Raw genomic sequence first — 19,226 nt, 5'->3', positions numbered from 1 at the left:
AAGAAAATTGGAACAAGTCCACGAGAGCCAAAGTACAACCTTGAGTATATCCCACCTGGATTTAGAGACCATCTCAACAACAGATTTGATACATTGAACATGAATGACCAAAGACAACATAAGTTGTGGAATGATATTAAGGATATCATACATGAAGAAAGCAAAAGGTCATTAAAAAGACAGGAAAGAAAGAAAAGACCAAAATGGACGTCAGAAGAGACTCTGAAATTTGTTCCTGAACATAGATTAGCTAAAGCGAAAGGAAGAAATGATGAAGAGCTGAACAGAGGATTTCAAAGGGTGGCTCAAGAAGACAAAGTAAAGTATTATAATGATATATGCAAAGACCTGGAGATAGAAAATCAAAAGGGAAGAACACGCTCGGCATTTCTCAAGCTGAAAGAACTGAAGAAAAAATTCAAGGCTCAAGTTGCAATATTGAAGGATTCTACGGGGAAAATATTAAACAACGCAGGAAGCATCAAAAGAAGATGGCAGGAATACACAGACTCACTGTATCAAAAAGAACTGGTCGACGTCCAACCATTTCAGGAGGTGGCATATGATTAAGAACCGATGATAGTGAGGAAGAAGTCCAAGCTGCACTGAAGGCACTGGCAAAAAACAAGCCTCCAGGAATTGACAGAAAACTAATTGAGATGTTTCAACAAATGGATGCAGCACTGGAGGTGCTCGCTGGTCTATGTCAAGAAATTTGGAAGACAGCTACCTGGCCAACCAACCGGAAGAGATCCGTATTTGTACTCACTCCAAAGAAAGCTGATCCAACAGAATGTGGTAATTATCGGACAGTATCATTAATATCCAAAAACAAAACCTGTTGCCATGGAGTCGATCCTGACTTATCATTAATATCACGCATAGGTAAAATTTTGCTGAATATCATTCAAAAGTGGTTGCAGTAGTACATTGACAGGGAACTGCCAGAAATTCAAGCCAGATTCAGAAGAGGATGTGGAACCAGGGATATCATTGCCGATGTCAGATGGATATTGACTGAAAGCAGAGAATACCACAAAGATATCTACCTGTGTTTTACTGACTATGCAAAGGCATTTGACTGTGTGGATCATAACAAATGATGGATAACATTGCGAAGAATGGGAATTCCAGAACACTTAATTGTGCTCATGAGGAACCTGTATATAGACCAAGAAGCAGTCGTTCGAACAGAACAAGAGGATACTGAGTGTTTTAAAGTCAAGAAGGGTGTTCATCAGGGTTGTATTCTTTCACCATACTTATTCAGTCTGTATGCTGAGCAAATAATCTGAGAAGCTGGACTATATGAAGAAGAATGCGGCATCAAGATTGGAGGAAGACTCATAAACAACCTACAATATGCAGATGACACAACATTGCTTGCTGAAAAGTGAAGAGGACTTGAAGCACTTACTGATGAAGATCAAAGACCACAGTCTTCAGCATGGATTACACCTCAACATAAAGAAAACAAAAGTCCTTACAACTGGACCAATAAGCAACATCATGATAAACGGAGAAAAGATTGAAGTTGTCAAGGATTTGCTTTACTTGTATCCACAATCGATGTCCATGGAAGCAGCAATCAAGAAATCAAATGACTCACTGCATTGGGCAAATCTGCCCCAAAAGACCTCTTTAAATTGTTAAAAAGCAAAGATGTCACTTTAAGGACTAAGGTGGGCTGACCCAAGCCATGGGGTTTTCAATCACCTCATACGTACATGAAAGCTGGACAATGAATAAGGAAGACCTAAGAAGAACTGGCGCCTTTGAATTATGGTGTTGGTGAAAAATATTGAATATATCATGGACTGCCAGAAGAACAACAAATCTCTCTTGGAAGAGGACAGCCAGAATGCTCATGAGAAGCAAGGACGGCAAGACTCTGTCTCACATACTTTGAACATGTTATTAGGAGGGATCAGTCCCTGGAGAAGGACCTCATGCTTGGTAAAGTAGAGGGTCAGCAAAAAAGAGGAAGAGCCTTAACGAGATGGATCGACATAGTGGCTGCAATAACGGGCTCAAGCATAACAACGATTGTGAGGACAGCACAGGACCAGGCAGTTTTTTGTTCTGTTGTACATAGGGTAGCTGTGAGTTGGAACTGACTGGACAGCACCTAACAACAACAGCACAACCTACACTAATCCTGTCTCATTAACATAACAAAGACAATCTATTCCCAAATGGGATTATAACCACAGGCATAGAGGTTAGGATTTACAACACATTTTTAGGGGACACAATTCAATCCATAACATATATATATTCTTATATTTTTCAATGAACACATTTTTTTGTAACAAAGCTATTAAAAGAGAGAGCAAGGTTTGATCGCTGTATTAAAAGAGGTCAAAGATTAATTCATAAAAGCCATCATTTTCCTCCAGAGATTAAAAATCCTGATTTAGACAGAATATAGGAATAAATACACTAAACTTTTCTGTTTTGAAATTCTGTCCATAGTTAGGAGGATACTGCCTTTTTTTTTAGTTGTGGTAAATATAACAAAACATTTGCCATTTCAATATTCTTCACATGTACAATTCAGTGACATTTATTATGTTCACCATCTTGTTCAACTATCACCATTATTGTTTCCAAGTTTTTCCATTACCCTTATAGATGCTCTGTGTCCCCTATACAATGACTACTCCCTTACCTCCTCTTCCTACCCACCCCCTCCCCCAGCCACCAATATACTTTGGTCTCCAAAAACTTACATATTGGCTTTACTACTATCCTTTAGCTCAGATTAGCAAGAAGGATAGGAAAGAAGTCTAATATCTACTGAGCACCTATCACTCCAAACACAGTGGTATTCCATTTACACATTGTTGCTAGTTGCCGTCGAGTTGATTCTGACTCATGGCAACCCCGTGTGTAACAGAGTAGAACTGCTCCAAAGGTTTTTCTTGGCTGTAATCTTTACAGAAGCAGATGGCAAGGCCTTTCTTCCACAGAGAAGATGTTAGAGACAATGGAGATGATAGAGTGGTACAGCAGCTTGGTAAAGGTGGACATTTGGGACATCTTTAACTTCTGCCTCATAGGAACCAGCTTTGTGGTGATCTTTATAAAAGAAAGTATTCGTTTAGTTGGTGTCAGTATAAAGGGTTTCGCTGCAAAGGCCCAGACAGACTGGAATATGTGGTTTTGGAAAAAAGGGGATAAACGGGAGAATGAGAAACCTTTGGTTTCTGGATGGGATAAAAAACACCTGTGGATTGAAGAAGCTGTTATACTGCAATCAGTTACCGAAGGATAAGCCTTTCATGGGATTTAGGAAGGGTGGCTCTCACACCTAAGGAATTGGCTAACTGGATGCATATAGAAATACAGAGTGATAAGGAAAGGGCTAGATGTACAATTCCTTGGTTTCTGTTATCTGTAATAGCTGCAATGGCAGGGAAAAAGAATGTAGGGGCTGACTTTAGCACTGAACCAAGCCCAGATCAGGTCCAGTCAGAGCTACGACCCTTAGTCTCAGGGCCAACCCAGAAAGGAAAAATATCTGGTCGGAACAACAGGCAGTTCCTCTACGACTGCTGGCCACCAAGAAGGTAGTCTGGGAGGGAAACAGCCAAAACCAAGAAACTATAGAAAACAGGGGGTATAACATAAAGAAGTTGCTTCAGTTTGTAGATCAGCATCATCAGCCTCCCAAGGAACCATTATTAAAATGGATTATGAGAGTGACTAATTTAGGGGCATTGTCTTTAGTTTTGAATGCTGTAGAATGGAAGAGTGTGTTTGGGTTGATGCAAGACCCACAACTCACTAGAGAACAGTCACGAAAGATAAGACAAGATCCATTTACACGGCAGGTTAACCCAGAGGGGACGGCTAGTCTGACAGACGGGATGAAATTTGCAGTGAGATTTGTTTACCCTGAGAAGGGAAACTGTTCCTCCTCTCCCCCTCTAATGTACCAATGGAACACTCCAGAGGAAGCAGCTGATGTGCTGCTTATGCAAGCCATACTGGAATGGCTTTATGTTGATCATGATATTCATCCAATGAGTATGCCCCTTACACAGGTCATGGTAGATATGGTAATCAAGGGAGCTCCTTCTACATGGGCACCCCACGTAACGTTGCTACTGCGAAACAAAGCAACAATCCAAGAAGCCTTGTCCGATCTGTTGGCACAGCTTCCCCTCATGGGTCTTACAGATGCAAGAAACATAAGGGTATTTTACAGGAGAATGGGAAGAGGCAATGGAGAAAGAACTTACCCCAGCATGACAGAGATTTTTAGATGGTTACTAAAAAATCGGATGAATATTGCAGACTTTGATGGAGATGAGACAAAGGTTCTAAGGCAGCACTACAGGAGGTTGGGTGGACCAACAGAAATTCCTGCTGGTCCCCCAATGTTAAAGAGGTCTAAACAAGTCGATCCTATTCACCCTAGCTGGAAGGATCACCACTGGACAGATTCCTATGCTTCTCTGGGGAAGAGGGGGTGGGGGAGGATGCTGGTGCCACTGTACAGTTCTTCCCCACATCACCTAAAATTGCTTTTTTCCTGTTGGATGCTGAGGTTCCAGGACCAGGGATGCAGCTATGGGTGCTGGAAGCAGGGGTGATCATTAAGCAACAGACTGTAACTATACCCCTGAACATGTATGCCAGAATTCCCAAGGGCCTGATGAGATAAATTGTACCTTCCTCCCATCTAGCAAAATTGAGGTTGACAGTAAATATTGCCGTATTGCCTGGTGGGCCGGATAGCCAACTAGTGTTGTGCCTACGTAGCCCTACCCAACATGAATAGGAGTGGACTGAGGGGAAAACACTTGCTAGACTGGTCTTGCTACCAGCAATCTGGACTAGTACAGCAGCTGAACCTGATGTTCCTTCCCAAGGTGAAAAAGTTTGGGTAAAAATAAATGACAAATGGAAGGAAGGAAAAATAATAGCTGAAGGCAAAGGAACGAATAAATGGGTTATGCAGCAAGGAAAACCTAATATTATGCTGATACCTCAAGAGAGACTCAGAGCAAAGGAATAATCTTTTCTCAGTTGTATTTTGTCAGAGGCTGGAAAGGGGGAAGAAGAGATAACTTTTGGAGAACCTGACCAGATCAGATGGAAACCCACAACTGACCTGAATGACTGGTTCGTGAGTAAACTCACCCTTTGTACCCTTGCTGTATTGAAGGACTAATTGTTAATGACTATTTTGGACTGGTAAAATGATTGGGAAGGGGATGTTATCCTCCAAATATGAAAGAACTATGGCTAGAAAAGCCAGGGGGTGGCCTGCGGTGTGATGAATTACTTAATATGGCGTTTCTTGCCATGGTCTTGTAACTCCCACCCAGGCAATTGGGTGGGGGTGAGTTCAAATAAGATAATTGTGGTCCACCAAGAGGATTGGTCAGTTTTGCCTTAAAAGAGAGCCAATTCCCGAGCAGAGAAGAGAGTCCACCACCACCAAGGAAGGAGAGACCAGCTGGAGAGACTGGCCAGAGAGACCTTGCTGTCGCTACAAGTCTAGTCTTTTTAAATGTCAGTTTACTGCTGGTGTATCCAAATGTATAAAAGTTATTATTATTTTAAACCTTAGGCAAAAAAAAATAATAATAATTACACTAAATGCTTGTTGAATAGAGCTCAGAGTTAAAGAATTAACATAGTTTATCATTATCAAAGGTTCAACATAATCTTTCAGTCAACTGATGATATAATTTATAATCATGGAGAAATATTAAGCAAAAGTCTTGAGATTTATTATCTGCCTCTTCATACTTATGAGTAACATTAAAAACTATTTCTTTTAAAGGAGGGAGAGGGATGGAAATCACAACAATAAAATTTTTCCTTAGTATTAATTTTTAAGTAATTACTAGTAGATAATTAAAGAAAATAAACGACACAACACAGAATTTTTACATATTATAAGCTTGTCTGAGATAGCATCTAAGATGTAGAAGTTTAGCACTAACAGAATGAGAATTTCATTATATTAATACTTCACCTATAACGTAATTCCATAGTTTAGACCCAGGAGAAAAACTCAAGACCTTTGTAAATTAACAGTCCTGGTCATAAAATTGCAGCTACTATTAACATGAATACTTATTTCAAAATCTCCATACATAATACTTCATACAAAAAATTAAAAAAAAGAGGAAACACTATTCAACTCATTCTATGAGGACAACATTACCCTGATACCAAAACCAAACAATGATATCACAAGAATAAAAAGCTATACAGCAATATCCCTTATGAACACAGATGTAAAAATTCTCAACAAAATACTAGCAAACTAAATCCAGCAACATATAAGAAAGATTATACACCATGACCAAAGGGATTTATTCCAGGAATGTAAGATTGACTTAATATCTAAAAAGCAACCAGTGTAATATACTAGATTAACAGAATAAAGGGAAAAAATACATAATTATCTAACAGATGCAGAAAAGCATCTGACTAAAATCCAACACCCTTTCATGATTCAACAAACCAGGAAGAAAAGGGAACTTCTTCAACCTGATAAAGGGCATCTATGAAAAACCCACAGATGACATACTTAACGGAAAGGCTGAAAGCTTCCCCTAAGATCAGGAATAAGACAAGAATATCCACTCTTGCCGCCGCTATTCAAGATTGTACTGAAGGTTCTAGACAGACCAATTAGACAAGAAAAAGATAGAAAAGGTATCCAGTAGTCCAAAGGACTAATGGACCACAACTACCACATACTCCACCAGACTGAGTTCAGAACAACTAGATGGTGCCTGGCTACTACCACCAACTGTTCTGACAAGTATCACAATACAGGGTGCCAGACAGAGCAGGAGAAAAATGCAGAACAAAATTTAAATTCATAAAAACAGACCAGACTTACTGGTCTGACAAGGACTGGAAAAACCCCCAGATGACCCCGGGACACCCTTTTAACTCAGTATTGAAGTCACTCCTGACTTCAATACAGTATTGAAGTTCACCCTTCAGCCAAAGATTAGACAGGACTATAAAACAAACAATAATACACATAGTTCAACCATGTATATGAAACTAAATGGGCACACCAGCCCAAAAGCAAAGACTAGAAGGCAGGACCAAACCTATTGCCATTGAGTCAATTCCAATTCATAGCGATCCTGTAGAAGGCAGGAAGGAACAGCAAAATTGGACAAATGGAAATGGGGAACCCAAGGTCAAGAATGGGAATGTGTTGACACATCAAGGGGTTGGCAACCAATGTCACAAAACAATTTGTGTATTACTTGTTTAATGAGAAACTAATTTGCTCTGTAAACTTTCACCTAAAGCTCAATAAAATAAATAAAATAAAAGGCATCCAGATTGAAAAGAAAGTAGTAAAACCGTTTCTATTTGCAGATGACATGATCTAGCATATAGAAAATCCTAAAGAATACACACACACAAACTATTAGAGCTAATAATTAGAGCTGTTAGAGCTAATACATGAGTTCAGCAATATACAAAAATCAGTTGTAGTTCCATACACTAGCAATGTTCAATCCAAAAATAAAATTAAGAAAACAATTCTACTTACAAAAGCATCAGAAAAATAAAATATTTAAGAATAAATTTAATAAAACAAGTGCAAGACTTGTACATTGAAAACTATATATGTTGATGAAAAAATTAAAGAAGATCTAAATAATGAAAAGACATTCTCTGTTCATGGACTGGAAGACTTATTATTGTTAAAATGGCAATACTCCCCAAGTTGATCGACAGATTCAATGCAATCCCTACCAAAATTCCAGTTGCTTTTCTACAAAAATTGACAATTTGATCCCAAAATTCACATGGAAATGCAAGGGACCCAGAATAGCCAAAACAACTTTGAAAAAGAAGAACAAAGTTAGAGGACTCAAATTTCCTGATATCAAAACGTATTACAAAGCTACAGTAATCAAGACTGTGTGGTACCGGCATAGTATATATATACATATATATATATATACACACACACATATGTATAAGACAATGAAACAGAATTGAGAGTTCAACAATAAATCCTTACATTTATGGTAAATTGAATTTCAACAAGGATGCAAAGACAATTCGGTATGGAACAAATAGTCTTTCAACAAATGGTGCTGGGACAACTGGATAGCCACAAGCAAAAGAATGAAGTTGGGCTCCCATCTGACACCACATAAAAAATTAACTCAAAATGGATCAAAGACCAGAATGACAGAGCTAAAAGTATAAAATTCTTAGAAGAAAACATAGGCATAAATGTTGGTGACCTTGGATTAGGCAGTGGTTTCTTAAATATGACACCAAAAGCACAAACAATGAAAGAAAATAAAATTTAAATTAGACTACATAAAATGAAAAAAATTATGCTGCAAAGGAAACTACCAAGCAAGTGGGAAAAAAAATCCACAGAATGGAAGAAAATATTTGCAAATCATATATCTCCTAAGGGTATAGTATCAAGAATATATAAAGAACCCTTATACCTCAACAATAAAAGACAAATAATCCAATTTTAAAATGCACAAAGAACTTGAATAGGCATTTCTCCAAAGATGACATACAAACGGACAGTAAGCAGATGAAAAGATGCTCAATGTCACTAGGGATACGCAAATCAAAACACAATGAGACTACTTCACATCTACGAGAATAGCTATAATCGAAAAGACAGATAGTAACAAGCGTTGGCAAGGATGCAGGGAAATTGGAACTGTATACCCACATTGCTGGTGGGGATATAAATGGTACAGCCACTTTGGAAAACAGTCCGGCAATTCCTCAAAAAAAGTTACACATACCGTTACCATATGACCCAACAATTCCATTGCTAGGTATATAACCAAGAGAACTGAAAACATATGCCCATACAAAAATCTGTATATGAATGTTCTTAGGAGCATTATTCAGAATAGCCAAAAAGGGAAACAAGCCTAATGTCTATCAGTTTTTGAATGGATAAACAAAATGTGGTATATCCACATGACTGTAGTATTATTAAGCCATAAAAAGGAATGAAGTACTGATACATGCTACGACATGAATGAACCTTGAAAGCATTATGCCAAGTTAAAGAAGTCAGACAGAAAAGGTGAAACACTGTATGATACCATTTCCATGAAAGTCCTGAACAGGCAAATCCATAGAGACAGAAAGTAGATTAGTGTTTGCTAGGGGCTGAGGGGAGAGAGAATGTGGAGTGACTGCTAATGGAATTGGGGTTTCTTCTTGGGATATGAAAATATTGTGGAATTAGATAGTGGTGATGGTTGCACCATTCTGTGAATACACTAAAAATCACTGAACTATACTCTTTCAAAGGGTGAAGTTTATAATATGAATTATGTATCAATAAAAAATTAATTAAAAAATAACTCCATATAAACTTTCTCCCGTCAGATGGTGCTTAAAATATAAGTTGGATAAGTTTACTTCTCAAAAATCTCAAATGGCTTCCCATCTCACTTGGAATAAAATTCAAAGTCCTTAACCTACAATGTCTTACATAATCTACTTCTCTGAATTCTTCCCTTATTACTTAACACCCATCTCCCAACTCCACAGCAGCCACACTGGCCTTCTGACTCTCAGTTAGCATGCCAATCACCCTTCTGACTCAGGGTGTCTGTGCTCTACCTTGAAACTCTTCCCCCAGATGGGGGAAGTATGGCCCTCATACTTCATTCAAATTTCAACTCAAATGCCATTTCCTTAAAGAGGCCTTACCTGGCCACCTGACCTAAAATAGGAACCCCTTTCCTGGTGGCGTAGAGGTTAAGAGCTCAGCTGCTAACCAAGAGGTTGGCAGTTTGAATCCACCAGCTGTTCCTTGGAAACCCTATGGTGCAGTTCTACTCTGTCCTATAGTATGAGTCAGAATCGACTCCACAGCAATGGAGTTTGTTGTTCTTGTTGTTGTTCCCTATTTTATTTTCTTCATAGCACTTATTACAATCTCAGACTTATACCAAATGTATATGATTATTTCTGTCTTACTCCACTAGAATGTTCGCCCTATGAAAAAACAGGACTTGGTCTTGTTACAGTTGTATCCCTAGAGCCTTAAACAACATCTGGCAACTAGTAGATTTTCAATATGATCTGTTCAATGAATGAATAAATGTATTTAACAAATTATAAAAGAAAAGAAAGTCATAAGTAAGTCCTGAGAGGCACTACCATATTAATAGGAATCTCTCACCTGTTCCAGGTTATTATAGAGCACATGGCAATAGCTGCAATATCCTTGTCCGCTCTGCATATTAAATACCTGAAGTCAAATGGTTACTACCCTTGAACACTCAAACTGAAAAAAAGAAAAATGCCAAAATCACAATAATTCCTTACTACCATGAGGAAAATGGCTATGATAATATAAGAGAACAGAAATTCACTCTTGAGCCCTACCCAATCCTATTGCTAATACTTAGGTATAAAATACAAGACAAGGCTGTCATGAGCTATCAAATCAATCAGTGAGCCTGGAGTAGAGATAAGAGGTAAATATAGTTTGAAAGAGTACTTTGTTGCCAACATTTGAAGCCTAGATGTCTAAATTTTTAATCAGTTCTCTAATAACTTAACAGAATTATGAGGAATTATTCAGTATTAAAGAACATAGTACTCAATTTTTAAAGACAAATTTTAATTTCTAAGATATTACTGTAATATATTTACTATACCATAATGGGGCTTATTAATTTTTCCATCATATTCCTATACCAAACCATTGCCATCGAGTCACTGCCGACTAAAATTATTTGCATCAGCAATGTCACATATAACCTCTGACTGTGTCATGGCATTTTCTGCTTAGTTTACAAAGAAGTAGATTTTAAAATAGTTTATCCAATGAAGTTGCTAATGATTGGAATAACAACTAATTTAAATTCTGAAACACAGACATTCCTCTTCTGACAATTATATAAACCAGGTAAGTATGAGAATTTCCCACCACCACCAGTGGTACATTCTTGTCTGTTGGAAAATACATAACAGAAACATTCTATAGTGTACAGCATTTCTGAGTTTTCCTGTATAAGAAGATTATTATTCTGCAACTGAAAAAGCATAATTAATTAAAATCAATGACTAAAAAAATGAAATCACAGCATTAAAACCAGTAACTTGAGAATAGAAAAGCTTCATTAAGTCAAAATGCTATCATACCATTCACTTACCTATTACTTTTTATCAGGGGAAGCTTTGATTCTGATTTCCCACACTTACGGGGAAAATAAATCAATAAAACCAGCCTCTGAAATAAAGAACATATAATAAATTACTTACTTAAAATTTATCTTCTTTTTCCATTAATTTATTTCATATATTAAAATGAAAGTTTTATTTTAAGTTATATTTATGGATATGGTCATTTTCAGGCTCCAAGAACCTTAAAGCTTAAACCTCAACTTTGAAAACCATAAAATGACAAACATTTTAGTGCTTTATTGCAAATATAATTAAAACATTCATTGAACAAAAGGCAAAATCAAGTACGAGTCTATCATCACAAAACACACACTCTTAAATAACTTAAATTTTTTTAAACCTTTAACTTTTATGGCCTTTAACTCCCATGGCATTTTCACCTGTCATTTCCATAATCTCTAGTGTCATATAAATGCCATAATGACAGTAAGCTGCAGTAAGTCAGAAGCACCTGTTTGCATTTTTGAAAAGTCACATGCTAGAACCCCACCTGAAACCTACTGAATCAAAGTCCCCTGAGAGGAGCCCAGGCACGTGAATATTATACATATTTAAAATGCTCCAAGATGATTTTGATATGGGTTGACACAATAATACGGCATCATTTTTATCTATATTAATAAGATTATTACTTATTAAAAGAATATCTTAGAGTCTAAGATTATATTATTTTGCTTGGCTGAATGGGTCTTCTTATATAAACTCTGAATTCTACTGGTACCTGATTTTTTATAAAGTAACAAATTGTTTACCTTCTGCAGAAAAAATAGGTATTTCATCAGCAATATTAGTCCTGGCAAACGTCTGTAAATTAAAATAAGCAATTCAAAGAGAAGATAAACCTCCCCATAAACAGCTACCATTAGTCAAATAAGTACCCCACGTCATATTTGTTAGAAAAGTGATGTCATGATGTTTCCAATAATAGGAAAAAAAAAATACTGACTTTTGAACACAAACAACTTCACATACTATGACACTGAATCCCATCTGACCTCCTAAAATGTTCTGGAGCAAAAAGACTGATGGCCCATCTAATCCACCATCAAACACTTCAGATCTCTGGGATCCAGGAACAGTAGCTGTGAAACAATATAAGGGACAACTGTGCCTCTGGTAAGGTCAAGGAAAGATGCTATCAACCCCAAAATAAGCCTCATGAAATGCTTTTAAAAGAAATACATATATGAAATTAAGTTTGGGTCCTAGACTAACCACCCAACTCTTAGCTACCATGTTAGTTTTAATGAAAAATACTGTCAATTCTTTATATCTGTATCAATGGACATTTTTGTCCATTGAATAATGGAAATAATTATCAATTTTTTACCCTTCCACATTGTAAGGAAAATGTTGACCCTTATCCAGGATCGTTGGTAAACAAAAAATTGCAACACTTGGACTCAAAGAGCCAGTGATACCACTGTAAAATCAAGGAATAACTATTACACACCTACCCTGTGCAGAGTTCCATGCTTGCAGCTTTAATGGATACAGAGAAGTAGAAGACTTTTTTTTTTTTAAGTTTAAAATGGGATTGGGAAATTAATGCAAGTAACAGTACCAAGTGGTATTTAAGAAATGCCTAAGCACCAATAAGAAATGCTAATGGATTCAGTTGCAAAGTTCAGTTTTAGCTGGGATGGCCAGGGATATCAAAGTGGATATGATTTTTTAACTGGAAGACAGGTAGGATTTGCTCACAAAAAGACCAGGAAGAGGTATTCCAAGTAACAAACAATCAATGGCACAAAGACACCAAAAAAAAAAAAAGAAAAGCAAGAAAAGACAAGGTAATTTGGAGATAGCAAGTTGACAAGTTCAGCTGGAGCTAAGGTTTCATTTGAGAATTTAAGGAGAAATAAAGCAGGAAAAGTAGGTTGGGTGTTGACATGATAAGATTTAAAAGCAGACTAAATAATTTAGACCATAACTTCAGGCAGTATGGATTTTTTTTAGAAACAGATATGCTCAAAGAGTGTTTTAGGAAAATTCTGAATAATGGTTCTTTCCTTCTCAAAGGGGCTCTTCAAAGAGTAAGGAACACAGTTGTTGAACTACTCAGTACCATTTCCTAGGATACCAGGATTTCTAGAATTCCTAGAATACAGAACACCACCAAGAATTTAGATAATACCCAAAATATCTAAATTCAGAGTCAACAAAAACTTAGTCTCATTTATGCTTTGTAAATTAGAAAACACATACTCTTTTTTTATTTTAAAAATGGTTTTTATTACAAAAGTAAAACACGCTTATTATAGTACAATTATAAAAATACAGATAAAGAAAAACAGCCATAATCCCACTACCCACTGTTGACATCTGTTATATATTCTTCTTTGTTCTAAACATATTTTTACAAAAATGGAATGGTACTCTATATTCTATTCTGTAACCTGCTTTTTTCACTTAATCATGTACGATGAGCACCAACGTACATCATTATATAGAATTTCAAACAGAATGTTTAATGATCACATAGTATTCCATTTTATCAGTGTAAGATAGAAGCTCTCCTACCTGATGATATCCAAAGGCTAGTGAGTTAACTTTTTAGAGTCAGAAAATAGGATGACTTAAAAAACACCAATACACATAACTTTAGTATTTTAACTTAAACATATAAATGTATATGAATGTTTGGTTTAAGGTCAAGTTGAGTTTTACGGTTTTGTTTTGTTGGGGTTTTTTGTGGATAGGTCTGCTAAAGTTCCAAATCACTTTTTTTCATAAACCACATTCATAACGCATCCTCAACAAGTTTCCATTTTGGTTTCTCTAAATCACAACAAGAACTTAGAAAGCATTTTAAAAACTGAGAGAGTTATCACTGATTTTTAAGATTTTTGCCAAAGCATTTACTTTTCATAAAAATAGCAATACTATTTAAAAAAAAGACAATACTCAAACTCCAACTTCATTGGTTACCGTAACATTTACAACTGCATAAACTAATTTGGGGCAGTGTCAGAGATGACTTCAGCACAACCAACTCAATAGAAATAATGTTTTTTTTTTCTTTTTAAGGAGTATTTCTTGCACACCTGAGATTTGTACCTCCTGCAGAGGTTAACACCAATGAAAACACTGTCTAAATGAGTTCTGAGTTGTGAGTTCTGAGTTGTGTTTCTCAAGTTGACTGTGACGTTGAAATAAGAGCCAACAAAATCCAGCATCCCCATATGAAACATTTTTCAACTGCCTGACCAGAGAGGCCCAACTTAAATAGCAAGTAAGTAAGAAAAGACAATAGAAGGGCATGCGGTCAACTGAACGTTGTTGTGCGCTGCTTGGAGTCGATTCCGACTCATAGTGATCCTATATGACAGAGTGGAACTGTCCCATAAGGTTTTCTAGGTTAGAGCCTTTGTGAGGAGCACTTGGCAGCACAGTGGTTAAAACGCTTGGCAGCTAACTAAAAGGTCAGCAGTTCAAACTCACCAGCTGCTCTAGGATGGCAGGGGGCTTGTTTTTATTAAATCTTTACAGAAGGAGCTTTGGTGGAACAATGGTTAGGCACTAGGCTGCTAACCAAAATTTTGATAGTTGGAACCCACCAGTCGCTATGGGGCTCGAGGGGAGGAGACTTGGGGATCTGCTCCCATAAAGCCTAGTAAACCGTACGGGGCAGATCTACTCTGTTCCATAGGCTCGCTATGAGTCGGAATCAACTCAACAGCGTAAAATAAAAACAATCTTTATGGGAAAGGAGCCCTAGTGGCGAAATGGTTAAGCGCTGGGCTGTTAACCAAAAAGTTGGCGGTTTGAATCCACCAACCTCTATGGTGGGGTGTGGTGGGGAGACTTGGCGATTTGCTCCCGTAAAGATGACAGCCTAGGAAACCTTAGCAGTTCTACTTTGTCCTAGAGGGTCGCTATGAGTCGGAATCCACTCAATGGCACACAGACACACACACACACACAAAATCTTTATGAGAAACGATCCCTGGTGGCGAAGTGGCTAAGCGCTGGGCTGCTAACCGAAAGATCGGTTAAGCACTCAGCTGCTAAGCAAAAGACTGGCGGTTCGTACCCACCAGCTGCTACGAAGGGGAAAAGACCTGGCGATCTGCTCTGGTAGAGGTAAGAGCCTAGGAAACCGTACAGGGCAGTTCTACTCTGTCCTATAGTGTTACTATGAGTCGGAATCCACCAGATGGCACACACAACAAAAACAACAATCTTCAGGGATGCAGATCCCAGGTCTCCGTGGAGCCGCTGGTGGGTTCAAATGTCAGACCTGTTAACAGTCTAACGTTTAACCATTGCACCACCAGGGCTCCTTAGCTAATGCTTCAAATCTGAGTCAGGTACTGTGTCAACAGCTTCACCTGCATTATATCATCCAGAACTCAAAGTCTTATGAGGTAGGTGCTGTCTTGTTGTTGCTGGCGTGTCCATTCCAACTCATGGCTACCCCACGAGTGCAGAGTACCACTGTGCTCCAAAGGATTTTCAAGGCTGTGACCCTCTGGAAGCTGATCACCAGGCCTGTCTTCCGAGTGAGAATGCCAATGTTTCGGCTAGTAGTTAAGCGCTTAACCAGTTGTGCCACACATTGCAAATCAGGAAACAGACGTAGAAGAGGTAGCTTGCCCAGATCACGTACAATAAGCAGTGTAGCTGGGATTTCACCCTAAACAAATCTGAGCAGCTTATGCTCCTAAACCCCTTAATTTGAATGAAACGCTGCTTCTCTGTATTTTCAAGAATGCTAATTGATTGTTTAATATTAGGCGAAAACAAATAATTAGGTATCTAATTTGCTGCAAGAAACACTATCACATATTCCAAAGAAAGAAAATAAAACTAATGTTTATCTTAATTGCATCATTGTTCCTATTCTGAGATGTGGGTAGACAGTACCTTGGATTAGTGAGTTTCAAATTTATTTAGCATGACATAGGAATGCATTTTATATTGCCAACACAACACACACACACACACACACACACACACACAAACTTAGAAAAAGTTTCACAGAACAGTACCCTCACACACACAGCGCATTTTGGGTTTTTATACACTCTTATTTCATTGTTTTTAAGTGCTAGTCATAACCCACTAAATTCACAATTCACTAATGGGTTGAAAACTGTAGTTTGAAAAAAAATTATTAAACGGAGTAAATAATATTTTATAGAACCTGGTTGTTACCCTGAATTTTCAGCTTATTTCTACATATTGGCCATTGTGTAACAAGTTTCTTAACAGAGGTACGTGGAGATGAAAATTCTTGCCTTCTAGGCTCTGGGTCAGTGCAATTTGAAGAGGCAACAGTGTTTTAGAAAGATCTTTATACAGTGATACAAAAAAAGTCCTGGATGTATTAAGTGAAAAAGCAGGTTACATAAACACCCCATTCAAGCAACACACGTAAATGTTTATGTATTCTTTAACAGAAAGATATACCCCATACTGATTCTCTTTTGAGGATATGACTGCTACAGGCTTTCTCGTGTTTTGCTTGGTTTCATCCTCAGAGTACACAATTGAAAAAAAAGGAAAGATTACTTCCTTTTTTTGGGGGGGGTGGGGGGAAGCGAGAGGTTTTGTTTTCTTGAGAGACAATATCTTGTTACGCATTTCCTTCACGCGATACCTAACATCACTATGTCACATAATTTTGGAAGCTGCAAAGGCCTTTTAGGGGCAAGGAATAATGATGTCGTCATTTATCAGTCACACATCTGTTGTACGATGGTAGTAAAAGGATCATTGAAACAAAAATCGAACATTTCCAAAATAAACTAATCTCCAGAGTCTGGTAAGGGCCTAGTCTAAAGGCAGCTGGAAAAAGCTCAGGGTACCGAGGGAAGGGGATGTGTGGACAGGTGGCTCTGGATCTCGGCTGCACAGGTGCCTGGACCACTCCCGGCGGGTACCCAGCCCTACCTAAATCCGACCTCCGTAGACCACCCCTTACCCAGATCCACATGCCCCAAGACCTCCGCCCAAAGCCTCGTCGGCGGGCCCCTCCAACCCAGAGGCCTGAACAGAAGCGCAAGGCTGTCTACGCCCCACCTCCTCCCACGCCCCAGCCACCTCGATCCCGGCCCGGAGACGCCAGCCTCGCTCACTCAGGAGGGGCAGAAAGGGACTCGGGGTGAGGAGAAGCCGAGGACCTGCGAGGCCTTTGCGAGAGCCAGGTGAGCGCTTCCTGAGTCCCTCGGGAGAAAGAACCAGCCCCGGTAGCGAGACGAGCAAGCCCCGCCCCAGACCCTGCGCACGGAGCCCGCGGGCGTCTCCCGGCTGCGCGCCACTTCACCCCGCCCCGCCCCACCCCAGCCCGGCGCCTGCGTCCTAGCCTTGCGCTTACGTCCGCAGAGACCGCGCTGACTCCATCTGAGCCGCCTTATTGGACGGGGAGAGGCTTGAGGGCGCCTTCTTCCCATGCGAATTCAGAGACGGCGGCCAGACCCTAGGGACGTCCTGAGCGCCACCGCCCGTGGAGCCAGAAACTGAAGCCGCTGGCCACGCATGGCGAGCGGAAGAGAAGCAGGGTGTGAGTGCCTCTCTTGAGTCTCCACCTGGCTACGCAGGCATCCAGCGGGAACTTACTTGGCCTTTCAGCACTCAGTGAGGTTTGACATCAGGGAAGGTGCGAAAACGGGGGCCCCCCCCTGACGTAGAAACAGCCGGGCCGCCCCCTGATACCGGCGGGAACCCCACCCTTCTCCCCACCGAGAATCTTTTAAGGGTGACACCTCTTTCCTAGTCAGGACCCCGCTCAGAAGATTATGATATCAAACCTGGTCCAACCATAGCGCAGCTAGGACACGAAATAGAGACCAAAGTTTTAGCATTTGAGGGGCCAAATAGGAATTTCAATTCAAAGCAACATGAACTGTAGAAAAGAAAATGGGCAGACACAGGTAAGAGGACTAGTAGTATGTGCTGTTCTCATCTATTTCCACTGTCTGGTGCGTATAACAAAAACTACTGTTTAATAAGCGTTTTACTCTGTGGTAAGCACCCTGCTTAACATTTATTACGTGTATTCTTGCATTAATCCTCAGGGCACCCCTATAATATAAATCCTATTATTATCCCCCTATGACAAATCAACCATTTCAGGAGGTAGCGTATGATCAGGAACCGATGGTACCGAAGGAAGAAATCCAAGCTGAACTGAGGTATTGGCGGAAAAACAAGGCTGCAGGAATTGACAGAATATCAATTGAGATGTTTCAACAAACGGATGCAGTGCTGGAAGTGTTCACTCACCTATGCCAAGAAATTTGGAAGACAGCTACCTGGCCAACTAACTGTAAGAGATCCATATTTATGCCTGTTCCCAAGAAAGGTGATGCAACTGAATGCGGAAATTATCAAACAATATCATTAATGTCACATGAAAGTAAAATTTTGCTGAAGATCATTCAAAAGTGGTTGCAGCAGTATATCAACAGGGAACTGCCAGAAATTCAAGCTGGATTTAGAAGAGGTCATGGAACAGGGATATCATTGCTGGTGTCAGATGGATCCTGGCTAAAAGCAGAGAATACCAGAAACCTGTGTTTTATGGACTATGCAAAGGCGTTCGACTATGGATCATAACAAATGATGGATAACATTGTGAAGAATGGGAATTCCAGAACCCTTAATTGTGCTCATGAGGAACCTGTACACAGATCAAGAGGCAGTTGTTTGAACAGAACAAGGGGATACTGTGTGGTTTAGTGTCGGGAAAGGGTGCGTCAGGGTTGTATCCTTTCACCATACTTATTCAATCTGTATGCTAAGCAAATAATCTGAGAAGCTGGACTTTATGAAGAAGAGTGGGGCATCAAGTTTGGAGGAAGATGCATTAACAACCTGTGATATGCAGATGCCACAACCTTGCTTGCTGAAAGTGAAGAGTACTTGAAGCACTTACTGATGAAGATCAAAGCCCACAGCTTCCAGTATGGATTACACCTCAACATAAAACAAAAATCCTCACAACTGGACCAATAAGCAACATCATGATAAATGGAGAAAAGATTGAAGTTGTCAAGGATTTCATTGTTCTTGGATCCACAATC

The 19,226-nt window shown here is 39.1% G+C and overlaps 1 protein-coding gene across 1 annotated transcript in view; it reads right to left on the bottom strand.

Moving 5' to 3' along the window:
• The window catches only part of ZDBF2 (zinc finger DBF-type containing 2), a 33,300-nt gene extending 18,645 nt beyond the window's left edge, over nt 1-14,655 (bottom strand). Inside the window, exons 1-3 of the mRNA XM_023733025.1 lie at nt 11,949-14,655; nt 11,166-11,242; nt 10,187-10,291 (exon numbers count right to left, since the gene is read on the bottom strand). Coding sequence (XP_023588793.1) covers nt 10,187-10,246 — 60 coding nt within the window. The 5' untranslated portion in view covers nt 10,247-10,291; nt 11,166-11,242; nt 11,949-14,655. The remainder of the gene's footprint in view (nt 1-10,186; nt 10,292-11,165; nt 11,243-11,948) is intronic.
• Nucleotides 14,656-19,226: the final 4,571 nt, after the last annotated feature.

This window comes from Trichechus manatus, unplaced genomic scaffold, assembly GCF_000243295.1.
Source record: "Trichechus manatus latirostris isolate Lorelei unplaced genomic scaffold, TriManLat1.0 scaffold00056, whole genome shotgun sequence".
Lineage (NCBI taxonomy): Eukaryota > Metazoa > Chordata > Mammalia > Sirenia > Trichechidae > Trichechus > Trichechus manatus.
The sequence above is the reverse complement of the archived record's forward strand: the minus strand, read 5'-3'. Positions and strand labels throughout refer to the sequence as shown.